The sequence below is a fragment of the Balaenoptera acutorostrata genome, chromosome 17 (assembly GCF_949987535.1).
Source record: "Balaenoptera acutorostrata chromosome 17, mBalAcu1.1, whole genome shotgun sequence".
In the NCBI taxonomy this organism is placed as follows: domain Eukaryota; kingdom Metazoa; phylum Chordata; class Mammalia; order Artiodactyla; family Balaenopteridae; genus Balaenoptera; species Balaenoptera acutorostrata.
This window is the reverse complement of record NC_080080.1, coordinates 16,137,596-16,154,504: the sequence shown is the minus strand read 5'-3', so window position 1 is coordinate 16,154,504 and position 16,909 is coordinate 16,137,596. Positions and strand designations below refer to the sequence as shown.

Here is a 16,909-nt window from a genome sequence, read left to right as displayed (position 1 = left end):
CTATTATATGAATAGTAAGTGGAAATACCCCATTTGAGCATAATACTGTATTTCTGATTCAGGTTGGTACTCAGCAGCAAGCTTAGTTTTCTATGTATTCCTAGAAAATTTTACAACGATGATAAGTTCCTGGGAGAAGGAATATAACTCTCACTCAGCAAAAGATAAACATACTCAGTTCGATAAAAAACCAACTTGAATTGACATGCACCAAAAATGCACCAGTGTGTGTTGTTGGAAAAACATTTATTGCAATTCAGTGTCAAAAAATTTTTACAAAAATACGCCACCGTCTGGTACAAACAACTATAAAAAAAGAAATCAGTTCATCATGCAAGAAAAGAGTGCAAATAATTTATACAGAAGGACTCAGCTCACACAATATTAAATAAACATCTTTGCATGTAATTGGTCTAACCTTAAACTTTTAGTTAAAATGTTCAATCCCCTATTGTATTTTTAATTAAAAAAGTACTTTAAAGCTTCTAAAGCTTAGGATATGGACTTTAATATGCACCCCCTCTGGCTAGGGTGATTGGCACTTGGTAGAATAAAGATGGCGCCAAGTGTTCTCAAGTGTAGAGCACTGCTTGGAGCCTTCTGTTTAACAGACTTGTGTATCATTAGTTAAACAAACATTTCTACACTCAAAGACAGAAAATGTCATGTTCAAACTCCAGAAGTAATGTTGTAGCAGATGGAGTTTCAAGAAGTTCAGAGTTTTGAAGCAGCCATCCACTTTTGGCCAGACGGAGCAGGGCCTGAGTTTTGAGAGATCTCTCAGAAAGCTTTGTTTGCTGAGTTCAAGGACACTTTGAAAAATGTCTAGCAGACAAAGTCATGAATATCGTGGTCCCTTGCTCCTTGCTGCCTCATGGAACAATCCCCCTTTGCTTGTGAGGTTTAGCAGAGAGTGATCTTCCACTGGGTAGAAGCTTATTGGATCTCACAGCAGGTACCAGGGAGATGGAAGGGATGGATTAAATGTACCTTTTAGTCTAAGGGGAGAGGAAATACCTGCTTGGTTACCATCAGAACCTCAGTTTCTAGAAAGCAAGCCAGCTGCTCAGCCATTATCTGTCTCAGGGGCCACCTTTATAATTAAAATCTAATTATCCAGGGAAAAATAAATTTGTCAAAATATGCTGCTTACTTTGTGGCAAGCAGATTGTACTCACTAGTATGCCGTACTCACAGCAGAGTCAGAGGTCTGTAACAATGTTAAGCAACTCCTTAACTTCTCCAGGAAGAATCAGGGACTTAAAATGCCTTTAAAAGTTAACGGCCAGACACCGAACACTGGACACGAACGTGCCTTCCACAGCGACGGTCTTGAGAAGAATCAGCTCAGCTGTCACGTGTGTCCAGCCACAACAAAAGGTGCTGGGGCAGGGGGTACAAAGTCAAGGCCTCAGAAAGTCCCAAGTTTACGCTCAGGTCCACTGCTGAGCGCCAGGTGGGTTGAGGCATGTCACCTGAATATTCTGGACCCACTACCTCATTTTGAAAGGCAGAAGAAATGCCAGACTCCAGCGTTTCTAACCTCCCTCCCAGCGCTCAAGTCTGGGGGAGGAGTTTCCTTCCTTTGGAAAACCACGAGGGTTGACTCTCCTTAACAAAACGGATAAGAAAGCATCTACAGAAAACATTGAGTTTAAAGGAATTACGATCTTGTTTGTTGAAGACATCAAGGGCCCAAGATATATCAAAGAGCTCCATCTCTGCGTTTGCCTAGAGGTTCAGGGTATTTCTGAGGTCTGTTTAAACACTAATAGGATTTTAGGCCAGCATCCAGTCAGAGGATGGTTCACAGACTCGGAGAGTTGGAAACAGATTAAAACAAAAAAACACGAAAAACAACAGATGTCAACATAGAAAATGATGATAGAGTTTAGTTTAAAAAAAATTCACACATAAAATTACTGTTAAAAAAATTCACACGTAAAATAGCGTGTTTGCATAGCAAGACATAATTGCCCTTCAGCCTGGCAGGAATATATAAACTCAGGTGCCTATTTTATGATAAACATTGTATTGAACACTAAGAATGATATACTTTTGAAATGATTGAACTTCTTGTAAATCACACCACTTGCTTAGACAAATGAAGTATCAAGCTCTTTCTCTTCTCCCACATAAAAACAACTGGAAACAAGGAGCCTCTGTTAATTGCAAGCTCCCAAACAGTTTTTGAAGAGAGAACTGTGGCAATAAGGCAATACACACTTACTACCTTCCTTCACCATTGCCAAGTGAAGCCCGTTCTTGCCTTGACAGTTTTGCAGCCCATCTAAAATATCCATATCTCCTCTGAGCCACTTCAATATAAAATGGATCATCACTAAACATAGGTCATCTTACAGCTGACCCTTTTGATCTCAAAACTGGGGATGTTTTCACATTGTAGTTTCTGCCACAATCCTCCCACATGACTGGTCCATCCACTAAAAGTAACAGCGTTGAGTAATAACACCATCTAGTTTAAAATGTCTGATCTTGTTATAAGTTGAGCCCTCCTAAGCTTCGCATATTCTCCTTTCCTCAAATGCTGTGCATTCGTCTCAAGAAACTCTAGGATCGTTGCTCGGAAACCTGCGTGTTGAACCAAAGCATAACATCCCCGTGGCTCGGCTTCCACTGTCCTGGACAAAACTCTTTCCTTCTCTGGAAGTCCAGATTACTTTCATATTTGACATCAATTTTAAATTCTCCTCTACAGAGTTGGGGTGGGGGTAGGTAGGTACAGCAAAGACAGTAGAGCATTCTGTCTCTTCCAGCACTTTCCATTATCATGTCCCTTCTGGCTTTTAGAACAGCAGTTCTGAGACAGAGATTCTTTGTTTTTGTTTTTTAGGTCACTTTGTCCTGGGAGGGTTTGCCAATAGAAATTCTATAGACGATTAGTGCCCAGGGAACAAGCATTTTCTTTTTAACTCGCTTTACTTATACGTGAGGCTCTGGCCATGCTTCACAGCCACCCAGTGGCACCAACACAGATGCTCACACCCGCTGTGCTCTTTTTCCCCACTGCCCTCCCACAAACCACAGCATCAAAGACACGCCACTTCTATTCCTTCCCCTCTCCCTCTCCACCTGCCATTTCCTTCCTTATTCTCCTCTTCCAATGAAAGGGAACCACAAATGTTGGTTTCTTCTTTTCTTTTCCTTAAAAATTTTCCTTGACTCTGTCACACACCATCTCCAATTATGCCAAAGGAGATGGGGAGAGCCCCGAGTCACCATCTGGGTAGACATTTCAGAAGACCGTTAAGCCTATCCCTTGTGGTAGGGTCGTTTTGCACAGACGCTCCTGCTGCCTGGGGCACGCTATGCGGTCGTGAGCACCACGGACAGTCCAAGTGACGCTGGTTCGCCAGTTTCGTGCTGACAGTCAAAGCGGGCGACATTTCTGGGACTGCAAACCTGAAGGAGCCGCAGAGTCTCCATCTGCTCCATCAACATGGAGGGTGGAGCTCATGAGTTGGGGGGACGATGTGGAAGGCCATGAACGCCAAAAAATGCCAGAGTCAAAGGTTCCAGAGCCCTCACAGCAACGACAATCCCAGCTCCACTCGCATCGTTAAGGAAGCTGAGACCTTTGCGAGAACCTGCCTGAATTATGGAAGACAGAGCTTTTTATTCCATGGTCTGGACCCTGCATTCTCAGTGTGACCTTGACTCGGGGGGAGAAGAGGTGTTACAGTAGTTTGTGGCCCTCCGAAGCTCAACCTGACCCAACAAAATCTTATTCTTCAGTATTTACTTTTGCTCAGAATTGAAATAAACAATTTACTTTTTTCTTCTTCGGGGGGGGTGGTGATGAAAAAAGATATTAAGAAATCCTGGTGTAGGCACAGACCTTGCAAAGTGAGGAACATCAACTAGTGGTCGAGTTCCCTTCCGGATGCTGGTACTTGGGTTGTGCTTTGAGGGAAGGGCGTGAAGGGGTCCTACATCACTAGTTGGTCCCTTGGCTTGTCTCTGTACATTCTTAACCATCTCTCCCCATTTCAGGTCACCCCAAATTCAACCGCTAAGAATACACTGCTCCTCAACGTAAATGTGAACCAAGTTCCTATTTCTGCTTCACTTATGTGCCAAGGTCATGCTGGGTGGCCACTTTATTTACCAGAAAAAAAGGAAAGCAAATACAATTGCAAAAATATGTACATTGTTGTAGATAAGCAAAGTTCTATAAAAAGTAAAAAACAAAAACATCCCCCATTCCCTCCCAGGAATATTGACTCCTTAAGTCCTGAGATTTCCTTCTTCCACATAGTTACCTGCTGGTATTGGCCTAGCAAGTTCCCCTGGGGTTTGGAGCAAGTTTAGGATGAACTCATAGTACCTCTGGCTCCCCATCTGGCTGGAACGCCAGGCTTTACTTTATCATCCTTACCAGAAGCCCTACCTCAGGTTGACTAAATTTTGGTGTTGCATGTAAAGAAAACTCCTCAACTCGTCACCCACCAAGAGGAACAGCAGCTGATATGTAAAACCTGTTTTACAAGCCTTTATCAGTACTCTGGCTCCAAACAGTCCCCAGGGATAGGCTTATCCGTGAAGATACCCCAGGAAGCCCAGACAAGCCAAGAAGTTAAACAGGAATAAGAAAGTCTTCACAGCTATTGGGTGACTAATTCCATCTTTTCTGTGGCAGGATTTCCTCTTGAACTGTTTTTAATTGGCCTTATGTTGTCCCGAATGAGCTACAACATGGAAGGAAAAAAGGCATCGATGCTTTGGGGTTGTTCTAGAAAAGAGGCAACCCCAAAGAGTGTCCCATTCGTCTAAAAAGGAAGCCTGAAGCATGATGAGGATTGCCTCCAATATCTCTTCCTGTTTTAAATCACTTTTTATATGATGAAGAAACAAGAAAAACAGAGACTGCCTACTGGACCACGTGCTTTGTCAGAGCGAGTATTGTAGCTTTCCGAGGTAGACTATTGTGTGGTATCTTCAGAAGATAAGGCCCTATACCCATGCGGGTTTAAGATGAGTGGTGCTTCCTTTGCCTTTTCAAAACAAACCCCAGATCAAAACCCAAAGCCCAGGGATTTCTCATATGTAGTTTTTCTTCTTTTTTCTTTTTTTCAACACATTTTCACATTGTAAACAAAGAGCATTCTATCTTGTATTTGAGTTTTGCCCCTTTCTCCCACATCTCTAGGGAACTATACAGGAGTCTCAGTGAACGTCAAGAGAATTCCATTTTCACTGATGAAATAGAATTCCTGCCGTATAGTCTTGCTGGCAAATCATTAGGAAAAATAGTTTATTTACAGTATTTCTGCTTTTCCATACCAATTCTAATGAGAAGTCCGTATGCTTAAATTCGCAGCCAGCAACTGCATCTCTCCCCTCCAACGTCCTCTCAATGGCTTATCTCAGAAGTTTTGAGCCAGTGTCTAAAATGTACACTATTTACAAATGAAGCATCCAAACTCTGTATTTCCAACCATCCAATCAGCAGGGGAACCCTTCTGAAGTGTTGTCATGTGCTGGGATTCAGAACTTGAACAAGTTGATAAAGTCCTGGGGTGAAAGTGAAACGGAGCAGCTCTCTGGGTTATTGGCTGTGCACGGGTGATCGGTGCCCTAGAAAGGAACATCATGGTTAGGTGGGCATTCTCGGCAGCATCTCATTGGCTTGTAGCACCCTAAGTAAGGCATTGCCCAACCTCAAAACAACATTCCTCTGTCAAGAATGCCCTGTGTTATGGAAAAACTAAAGAGCTGTGTGTGTGTGTGTGTGTGTGTGTGTGTGTGTGTGCGCGCACCTGTGCACAGAGTGATGGGGGAGTTTTGGGGGGGGGGTTGCAGAAAAAAATAAACACAGCGGGGTGAAGGAAATGAAGGTCTTTGAAAGTTTCTTTCCCCAGGGGCTGAATCAGTTCTACCTTCACCTTCAGCTGGGGGCTACAACAGTGAAGAGCAGGAAAGCATTTGGCGACACAGTGCTGGCGCCATTGGCTCTTAGGGGCTGGGCTGGGGATGTGTGGCAACGACCTCCAAGACATATACCTTCCAGGAAAGAATATGGCAGTGTCTGCAAAGCTGAAGGGTGTCTCCATACTGCTCTTTCCGTGGGTAACAGCGCACAAGTTTAAAATACATCTTCTTCCAATCCAGCTGTCCTTTATCTGACAAAATTAATCGCTTGCGGATCTAAATATCAAACAAATAAAAGTAGTTCAGAAAAGTTCTGCTCCTGCCCCCTTTCCACCTTTTTCATCTATACCCTGGCAACAGCTAGGGAAAAAGTAGCAAAGATATAAAGAAGTAGCTTCTGAGCTCTACCTAGTGAAGGAAACAACAGATTTTAACCAGTCCTTAAAAGAAACAGGTGGCTGATGACGCCTGACTGGTGACCTGTACTAAATTGCATTTGGATGGTCTTGAAAGTTTAGGTGATCTCAGTAAACCACTTCAATCTTTTCTTTGCTGTAGACTTGAGTGATTATTTCCAGGGAGATGCAGTGACTGCTCGGCACAATGGCTCTATTTTATATCGAAATATTAGTGGTTTCGTGAACAGAACTTGTTGAGCTCACACTTCTGTATAAAGAAGTTGGAAAAAAAATCTGAGGCAGTGTGCGGAGGGGAAAGAGGTCTAGAGCTGGTGTCAGAAGGCCCAAATTCAAATCCAAGGCCAGTTTCCCCACCTAGAGAGCGCTCTACTAATTTGGATATGTCACTTAGTCACTTGTGGCCTTAGTCCCTCCATCCGTTTGAAGTGGGCATAATGATATCTACTCTTCCCTGGGCCATTAACACAAAATGAAATAACATCAGTAAAAGTCCTTTAGCTGTAAAATCTCATAAAAATGTAAGTTATTGTGTTAGAGAAAAGAAGGACTGGTGCCAATTTATGAATTTTTTTTGGAGCAAGTTGTAACATGGGACTAGGTTAAGAATATAAGGTGGTTTTTTTTTTTTCCTATTGAAACACATAAACAAAATCTCACAGATATTATTTAGAAACTCCTTGAACTGTTTTCTAGTCAAACCAGGGAGCCCTGGAGAGTGGGTTTGAGAAGGATGCCAAGGCAGCTTGAGGGTGGCGGGCAGAGAGGAAGAGAAGGAAGAACGGCCACTGGGCTGCACCGACCTGCCGCTCGGAGAAGTGGTACTGGCAGAGCTTCTTCCATAAGAGCCGGTCCTCGCTGAGCACGTGCAGGTCGGGGGCCGCCTGGCCCAGGCTGACCAGGTCTCGCCCGTCGCTCAGCCTTTGCATGATGTTCAGTTGTAAGCACAAAGGCAGGTCAGTGAAGGTGAGGCCTTTGAAGGGAGGCTGTGGGGAGAAGGGTTATGTTAAGTTGCAGGGCAGAGAGTAGCTATGCACCAGGTGACACCCAGGATGCAGCTGTCCCCTCATCCTCCAGCCTCAAGGTGGTGTATTGATCAGAGATCAAAGCAGCAATTCTCTCTACTCTAAGTACAGACACAGGACCCATGACTGAGACCCGCAAAGAACAGTCTGGAGCGGCTCCAGCAGATGGTGCCAGAGGGATTTTCCTAAGTTGCACAAGGCTTTACGCTTTCAAAAAAATGGAACTGTAGTTGACATACAGTATTATATTAGTTTCAGGTGTACTGCATAGTGATTTGACATTTGCGTGCATTATGAAATGATCACCACGATAAGTCTAGTAACCATGTGTCCCCATATAAAGTGATTACAGTTTTACTGACCATATTCTTTATATTGTATATTACAGCCCCAATGGCTCATTTATTTTATACCTGGAGGTTTGTACCTCTGAATCCCCTTCATCTATTTACACTTTTGCTCTGAAAGATTCCCCTAATAGCGCACGTTGGATTCCTGTGCTTCACTCAATTACAATATTCGCTACCTTCCCAAAGGACTCACTACCCTGGACAGAGCACCTCCAGCCTCGGGTCTCACTGCCCGCCTCCTTGTGACCACTGATCTCCCCAAGTAGGTTTTCTCACCGGCCCCGAAACACGCTGCCCACAAGGCCCTCACTCTGCCCGGGCCTCTGCTTGTCCATATGTGACTCTTCTTCACATCCAGTTCAAACTCACTTCCTCTGAAAGGCCTTTTCTACTTTGGTGACTCCCTCAAGCCTTAGCCACTACATCTTCCTAGAATTCCTAGGATCTCTTTCAGGTGCCTTTTGCAACAACTTCTTATTGTCATGTCACGTAACCCATCTGCAGAAGGAAGCTTGAATGGAACACTCCTGCTAGGATCTAAGCTCCACGGAGGCAGAAATTTTTGTGTGTTTTCGTTGCTATGTCTAGAAGAGTCTAGAAGTGTGCTAGCATATAGTAGGCACTCCATAAATATTTGTGGAATGATGAAAGTCAAATAATTCAATAGGTACAAACAGCAACAACAGAAAGACTCTATACTGGTGTGTGTGTGTGTGTGTGTGTGTGTGTACACACGTGTATGCACGCTTTGGGAATGGCTGGTCAAGAACCTTTCAGCCTAAGATCCATCATCCATTGAGGCATCTCTATTCAAACCTAGGGCTGCACGGAACATTTTGATAACTATTGGTCTGTGGAGAACACACTGGCAGTTAATCGTGAGCTTCTGCAGAAGTTGCTTCTACATATCCTTGAATTTATATTTAAGCCCTTTAATGTTTAAATTCTGATGAGCTCATGTTATTCCACCCAGACCCAGATCCTCGAAGGCAAGGTCTAAGCTTGTATCCCTTGCAGACTAGCCCAGCACAAAACCCCTCTCCTGAGTACCTATTATGCCTGGCACCGGAGCTGCTGCAATGGGCGAGAGACCCAGAAATATAAGCAAGTCATTAGAGGACAAAGGTTAAATGCCATCAAGGATGTAAGCGCCAAGTGCTATGGGAACAATCTGTACAGAAGGTCCTCAGTAGTATTTGTTGCTATTTCTTGAACAGCAACTGGCTGCTGCCATCTGGATAAGAAGTCAGCACAAATCGCTCGAGACCATGGTTCTTTGTCCTTCCCATGCTAGTCCTGGGTGAGCTCTTGAATTTGAACTACTGACATTTTTAGCTCAGTGTTCTATCACCTCTGGAGGTCACACAAAAAAACAAAAAAAACAAAACAGGATGAAGAAACCCTTCCTTAGCTGAGGGGAAAATATCCTGGGAATGAGTACTGAGCTCCCTCCTCGAAATTTTAGGGAAACTAAACTCTGTACAAGGCACATCAAGGCTGGAACACACAGGATTCCAGGGGGACACACAGTCTCAGCAGTTCCCTCCCGCGTCTCCGCAGAGCAGGACAGGCGTGCAGAGGGAAGGTGGGCAGCGGCAGGGCGGCTTGGGAAGTTGGACGATGGAGAAGAATGGGAGGTGGCATGGGAGGGACACGGGATGCACGAGCAGCAGATCCGGATCCCAAGTGCCCTTGGGAAATCTGGGTCTCAGTTTCCCTGTGTCCAAAATGAATTGGCTTAGTAGAAGTCTCTGAAGATCCCTTCCAGCTCCAACAATCTCAGACTTGGAGTAGCTTCAGCCTCCTAACTCGTCAGAAGTGTCTATGACTCGACAATTTACATTGTTCAGGCTGCTGGGCTGAACTTTCAATTGTTTGCAAAATTCAGGACTTTGCCGGACTGCAGAAGGTCCTAGACCTATTTGTCATTTATCATCTGCTGCTGATCGTATGAGCCAATAAAACTGCCATGAGATTTTCTTTTTGTTTCCAGCACTTCAAAGCATCTACTTTTTTGGTTAAAACTCCCAGGCCAATTATTACATGAACTCCTATTAAAGTCCACTTGGCAGAATTCACTCTCAAATTTTCAAACCTGAACTTTTCCAAAATCCTTGCCCAGACCCCATGCTGAGTCCTTACTCCTGATAAATGATTAACTGCTTGCATGCCTTCTTCTATTTGAATATAAACATATAAAAGAAAAAGAAGTTACTCTTGCTCCCCCTATCAAGTGTTTTGCTGAAAATCTTTTTATATTCATCCTGCCCACCCCCCATGCTTCCAAACTCTCTCTGCCTTGCTCACAGGACACTATGATTCTATTTGATTTTTTTCCCCTACAAGCCAGTTCTCTTAGTTTTTTTCCCCCTTCATTCTTTATTATATAAATTATTTTTGCCAATAAAAATTGGCTCCATAGAACTAGATAGGAAATTTTGAAGGAAAACAAGATTATCTGCTGGGAAAATACTGATAGAACTTTGGCAAATAGAAAGCAATTACTGTAAATGTCACCTTAACATTTTCACGTTAATAACGTACTTCTCTTTGGTCCAAACTGTTAAAAAGTAAGTTTTAAAATACCGTCCAGACTGAAGTAATTAAGTTCCTTCTCTCTCTCTCAATCTTTCCTTCCAGCACTGCTCTCAAAATAATGTAGCTCAGAGCCAAGGAGGGTTGGGAAGGAGGGCATGAGGGAGTAGAGTGTCATGGGTAAAAGTAGAGCCGCTGCAGACAGGCCTGGGTTCAACCCACATCTTATTGGTGGGGAGGGCCCGGCCAGATTGTTCTTAACCACTCAGTGTGATTTTTCTCATGAGACAATGCCTGGAAGTACTGAGCACAGTGGCCAGTAAATATTAGCTATTATGATGACTCCTACTTACAATTAGTCACTAGATGAGTTAATGAATACATTAGAGGACTTAGAAGAGTGCCTGCCACAGAGTGAGCCCTTCATAATAGTAACAGCTGACGCATTTACAATACTTACTATGTGTCAGGCACTGTTCTAAGTGCTTTCTATATATTACCTGATTAAATCTCACACCAGGGCATTGAGATAGGCATGACTGCCCCCATTTTCCAAATGAGGAAATTGAGGCACAGAGAATTTGAATCCTAGTCCCAGACCCTGCAGTTGGTAAATCTTCATGCTCATCTGTAAATACAGGGCAATATTTTCCAACTGTATTCCTCTGAACATTGAACAAGTTTTAAGGTAGGTGGTGGGAGGAGCGTCCCCTTCAATCATTTATTTATTCAACTAAAACTTACTGACTGCCATCTGCTCTGGTCCAGGGACAAGGAATAGAGCAGGGAACAAGACGGTGATGTCCTTTCTTTGTGGAGTTTATAAGCCAGTGGAGGAGACAGGGAAGTGAATATACAGATGCGATGATTTCAGATCATAATAGCGGCTCTGAAGAAGGTAAGATGATAGTGGCTTCAGGAGATTGGATGGTCAGGGAGGGAGGTGTCTTAAAAACCCTGAGGCAGGCCCAAGCTTAGAGTGTGCAGAGAATAGCTTGGTCTGGCTGGGGTGCCGTGAGCAGAGGGGAGGATGAGATGAACTTCAGTGTTTGGTCTGTCCTGCATAGGATTTCACTGGATTTAAAAGGTTTGCAAAAGGCTGGGTCATTGAATAAATAGTTGGAAGAAAGCTAGATTGAAAAAAAGTTTGGAAACCACTGATGTTAAAAGCTTTGCTGTTTTAGGAATAAGAAGCCCAGGGTTCTGGCCTCAGCTCTGGCCCCGATTGCTGTGTCACTTGGGGAGAGTCACTGGGCTTCTCTGATCCCCCTTTACCCTCACTCCATGAAGAGTTATAGCAACTACAATGGGTACCTCCCAAGAGAGCTTGTAGATCAATAGAGGGGGGCTTCGGGGAAGTAAGCCCATGGAAGTGCAAGGTATGTGGGCAGATGTGGCCAAGGGGGGCCTCCTGTGAGGTGGACAGAGAGAACAGAGGCAAGTTCTGGGCAAGTGTGACCATCTAAATGGGTGCTCGAAGTTGCTGGAGGGAAGATGCCCTTGGGACTAATGGGACTTGCTCATTTATATCGCTGGTTGGGTATCACTGGGGTGTGTGTGTGTGTGTGTGTGTACTGTAGCCTAAGTGATTCTAAGGAAGTCACAGAACTCTGAGACTTCTAATTATTCCCTGTTTCAGAGTTAAGAAAAAAACAACTAAGGCACAGAGAGGTTATTAACAGTAAAGTCAAGGACACTGCATTTTGCAAACTTCATATAGTGAAATATTTAAAAGAGGTCAAAGAAGTTTTTTCATGTTTCTTTCTCGAGAGACGGGGCAGACCCAAACTTTATCAGCCTGGGTCCCGGAACCACTTAAAACAGCCATGGTCAGTGATTAGATAAGTCAGCCAAGTGCTACGTGAGCTGCCTAAGTGTGTCTGTCCATTAGGGAGCCTTGAGAGATTACACCAGCGTCTTTCTCACATTTTTTGTGTGCCTTAGTCCTCCTGCTCACTCTTAAGAGGCCAAGAGCTGGGGGCCAACTTACGTTTTAAAAGCCAAAAGAAACTACTGGTAGTAGTTTAGCTGGTAATGTGGGGTTTTTTGGGTTTGTTTGTTTGCTTTGAGTGAGAATTGCTCATGTCTTTTCCTACCTGTATGTTTACAGCCTTTACTCAAAGCCTTCCTTTATCATAACTATTAATAATTGGAACTAGAGTTTTAAAAGGTTGGTGCCAGTTCTCCAAGCCACTGCCATCACAGCTCTGTTGTATACAAGGCAGCATCCTAAACTCGTACTTTAAGAGGAAATGGGCAGAGATCTCCAGATCCCACTAAAGATTTCAGTGAAATAGCCTACATCGGCCCCAAGGTCAAGTTTCTAGTTTTCCCACCACGTTTCCATTGGCTGTCATTGTTCATATACTCTGATCCTGCTCTGCCAAGTTCTTCTTCCCACCCTCCCTGTATCGGAAAGTCCCCCAGCCCACCCTCAGCACCCAACGGAAAGCATCCAATCAGAACTGTCCAGACTCTTCCATCACCAGAGAGGATTTAAAGTCCTGGCGAGGCTGCCCAGCATCCCAGCAGAGGAACCAACTGCAGCCGTTCCTGCTAGGAGGAGGCTGGGGTGCTCCAGCTTACCCTGGTGATTTGGATGTTGTTCAGCTGCTGCTGCCAGTGTAGAATTGTCTCCATTCGATACACCCACATGTTAATGTTCCCGACCAGCACAGACTTGCCGACTCTTTGGACCAGTGTACATAAGGACGTGTAGAGGGTCTGGAGTAGTTCCCTTATTAGTCTAATGTTTTGTTGGTCTTCCAGGACTTGAGTGGGGAAGAAAAAAAGCAGTAACGTTTATGAGACTAGAACACTCCATAGTTTACAAGTGGTTCTTTCTTCTTCTCTACTCTGCTCGTGTTACCTGGGTACACCCACTGGGGATATGGTTTTCTTTCTCACTGGTGTTTATTCTACACTTGGCCAAGCTTCTGCACTCGAGGTTATTGGGTAGAGTTTCCATTATCTAGGTCCCTCTTTGTTCTCTTCTCCCCGTTTTCTACAAAGACTCTTTCTCTTTTCATTGTCCTACCAGCACCAATAGCTCACCTGATCTGAAAGCAGCTTCTTTTGCCCAGCAGTGATGTCTCTTTTAGATGATCAGTGGCAGAAGCACAGGTCTGGGGGTCAGGAGCTTGGATTCTCATCCAGTCTGGCTGACTCTTTGTGTGATTATGGATAAATCACTCTTTCTCCCATATACACAATGAGTCAGTTGAGCCAGAGACGTAAAGTTCTTTCTAGCTCAGAGAGTCTATGGATCTATTCTGCCTTGTACACAGCTCAATTTTCTAGGAATTTGGAATCTAGAGGTTCGGCAGCCAAGGTTGGGACACGTGCCTATGCCAAGAAGCTTGAGAGGCTTAGAGCAGGACAAATGGATGATCCCAACACAAGGACAGGAGGGTGATGGTCTCACCCTTTGTCATGAGCATGAATGGCCCTCCTTTCTAAACTGGAATCCAGCACCCCTGAAATGCATCTGGAGTCATTCATTTCCATCCGCTCACATTTCCCTTAAATCCAATGACATGTCCACTGCATTGGAAAATCCATCTGCCCGGCCCCAGGTCTATAAAAAGGGGCGAGAGAGTGAGAGAGAGAGCTCACCTTTCAGTACCACTTTTTCCAAAATGTTCATGAAGTTCTTTTGGGCAATGCCACTCAGGGATGTGAGCTGTGACTTTGCTATCAGTTCCAACAGCTGTGGATAAAAATAGAAGTTGCCAGGCTTAGACTACAGAGATATTTTTCTCCTCTAATCTTCACTTTTGAGTCACATGACACGTAGATACAGACTGACGGGGAGAGATAAATGGCAGGCAGGGCCACAATGCAATAAAAAGCAGATGCTCTGAGTAAAAGACAAATGGGGGTAATTCAAAACCTAGGCATCAGGCTGAATATTTAATTGCTTTTTTTCTTTTAAATATAAAGAGGTTGGCTTCAGCCAGGGCTAATTCATTCTACTTGTCCTACTTCAGCAAGTGAAGCTGAGGTTCTCCAAAGGGAACAAAACCTCCTATGACCTGTGATGTTGGAGTTGTACATAATCACTCCCAGCGGGAATTCTTTACCCCTACTTGAACTTCTCCCCACTGGCTGGGACTGCTCTCAAGGCACCTAAAAGCTCAAGTTCAGCAACGATGGGCACTTTTCAAGGAAGTGGCAATTCTTATCCAGATATCTCCTGCTTATGTAGCATTCAATAAAAATGTCTGTTAATTAGAATCTTTCACTGCACTTAACTTTCTGTAGAAAGAAGCCAATAACAGGAAGAAAGAGACACTCAGGGATGTACAGTGTATACTCATATTTCTACTTAGAGGCTAGGAACCTTGTAGCTCTTAGACTTATGTGCAAGTTTTGCTTTGACCACTTATCAGCTCTGTGACTCTGGGTAAATTCCTGAATGTCTTGGTGCCCCAGTTTCTTCATCTCTACTTGTAATACTTAGAGTCTCCAAGATTGGTGAGACCGTTAAATGAGGGAATGCACATAAAACTCTTAGCACAGTGCCTGGCATAAATTAGGTAGAAAGTAAAGGTTGGTTGGTTTACTGAAGGAGTATGTCCCATTCCCCACCACCCATGTTATCACCAAAGAAAAAGAAATAAAGATAATAATTTAAGTTGGTGCACCCTTAGCATAATCTTTCTTCCCTTCAAAAGCAAAATTCTTTATAGATGTGGCAAGATTTAAAAAAAAAAAATCAAAGATTCTATTATTGAAAAAATGAAACTTTAGACTGGAATGGTGTCTTAGAGATCATGTGGTTCAACCCAGTTAACAGATGAGCAAAGTGAGGCTCAAGAAACTAAACTTTACCAACTATGCCACAAGGAGTGACAGGGCTCAGCGGGATCCTTCTTAACACACTTCATGCTTTCACAGAGTTATCGAACAAAAGAGGTTGATATAAAGTGAAAATAATTAATTGCACCAGAACCCACCAGGCTAAGTAAAACTCACTAGCCTTAGAGCCAGTAAACTAGATTTAGAGACCCAGGACCTCCCTTTATGTTAAAGCTTGTATCTCTGCTCCTAGGAAACCTTCCAAGGGAGTTTCATCTCCTGGCCAGGCGCCAGCCCAACTTCACTTCAGGTCAGTAAACACCAAGTATGACACTGTGCTGGATGCTGGAGTCAAGGCTGAGGGAACTAGCAAAGTGACATTTTAAAAATTGGGCTGCAGAGAAGAACTGAAACTTTTGGACCAAAGCCCCAGGCAATTCAAAGAACCTCTGCTTCCAAGGCATTTGTTTAAAAATTTTGTCCCCATAGAGCCCCTTAGGAGCCTGTCAAACCACGGACAGACTTTTAATTTCCTGAACATAATTTTACTCTAAGTTAAAAAAAAAAAAAGACCCCAAATCTTTTCCTGCCTGGCTTATGTATCTCTCTCACACACAGGGAGAGATGCTGTCATCAGGCTGGGGGAAGGTGGCAAAGAAAGACTGAGGCTGGTTTTTAAGATTAGTACTGGTGATCCAAGGCTGGACGTCAGGAACTGACCAAATGCCCACAAAGAGAGGCAAGAAGTCAAAACATCAGCAGAGGCCACGTCCACAGGCGGTGACCAGACGCGTTGTCCTCTGCCTTTCCAGTTCAGCTCTGTCACCAACCAGCGCGTGACAGTCAAGAGAGGAGTGAAAAATGGCACAAAGGGACTGGCCAAACCGTTCATTTATCTTCTTGACCAACAACAAGATTCAGAAGGCCAAGCCCAGGGTCTATTAATACCCTGAGCCTCACATGACCAGCACAAAGCAAGATGAAAGAAAACAAAAGTCTTGAGTCGGCTCTGGGAAGGGTAGTGACTCATCATGGGGTGGGAGGAGGGCGGGCAGAGCTCTGCCTGAAATCCATCCAAAACCCCCATTTCATGTGACTACCATCTCACGAGGGCATCAGTTTCAATCTTGTCTAAAAATGCACCAATCACAAGGACACAAAAATTCTCAAGGCTGTGACTATGCATTTGAGGGGAAACAAAAAAGCCCTTTGGTCTGACTGAGATGATCTTTGACTAAGGAAGAGAAAGATACAGAAGCAAAACTCGATCAACTGTCAGGAGAATGACACGTCAACCACCTTCTGTTTATTCCGGTGTCAAGAGAAAGTCCTTCTTTTCACTGTCCGGCAGACTTGGGGTCAGGAGAGAGAACCCCAGAATAGGAGGAGACCCGGATGCTCTAGCTGGGTGACCTTTACAGTTGTCATTCACTTAGCAAGTATTTTCTGCATGCCCATTCTATCCTAGTGTTGTGATAGGTGATGCGGATAAGGACACACGATCCCTAGACTCACTGAGTTTACCATCTAGTCTGTGGTGTAAGTCATTTAACCTCCCAGAACCCCAGTTTCTTCATTTCTAAAGTGGAAATAAAAAAAGACTACCTACTTCACAGGGTTGTTATGAGAATTAAATGAGATCAGTATGTAAAAACCCACTGGAAATACCAAATACAAGGCATTATTATTATAAGGTATTATTTCTTCCCCTTCCGAACCCCAATCTTTTAGTGAAGTTTAAAGTGGATATCAAGGGTTATCTTTTCTGTAAAGCTTTTTCTGTAAAGGGCTAGATAGTAAATATTTTAACCTTTGGAGGTCATAAGGTCTCTGTTGCAACTAATTAACTCAGCAACTGTAGTACAAAAGCAGCCTTGGACAGTATGTAAAT

General features: G+C 43.8%; 1 protein-coding gene and 1 long non-coding RNA gene across 3 annotated transcripts in view; one reads left to right on the top strand and one right to left on the bottom strand.

Annotated features, from left to right (window-relative positions):
* Positions 1-229: 229 nt before the first annotated feature.
* The window catches only part of FBXO32 (F-box protein 32), a 33,645-nt gene continuing 16,965 nt past the window's right edge, over positions 230-16,909 (bottom strand). Inside the window, exons 5-9 of one of the 2 annotated variants that reach the window (XM_007188858.3) lie at positions 13,834-13,927; positions 12,805-12,989; positions 7,112-7,294; positions 6,025-6,168; positions 230-5,598 (exon numbers count right to left, since the gene is read on the bottom strand). In XM_007188858.3, coding sequence (XP_007188920.1) covers positions 5,509-5,598; positions 6,025-6,168; positions 7,112-7,294; positions 12,805-12,989; positions 13,834-13,927 — 696 coding nt within the window. In that variant the 3' untranslated portion in view covers positions 230-5,508. The remainder of the gene's footprint in view (positions 5,599-6,024; positions 6,169-7,111; positions 7,295-12,804; positions 12,990-13,833; positions 13,928-16,909) is intronic. The other variant, XM_057531980.1, reaches the window with a different exon arrangement.
* LOC103008680 (uncharacterized) lies at positions 10,969-16,631 on the top strand. Its single transcript, XR_451609.2, has 3 exons — positions 10,969-11,116; positions 15,272-15,328; positions 15,637-16,631. It is a non-coding gene; the product is annotated as an uncharacterized LOC103008680 (long non-coding RNA).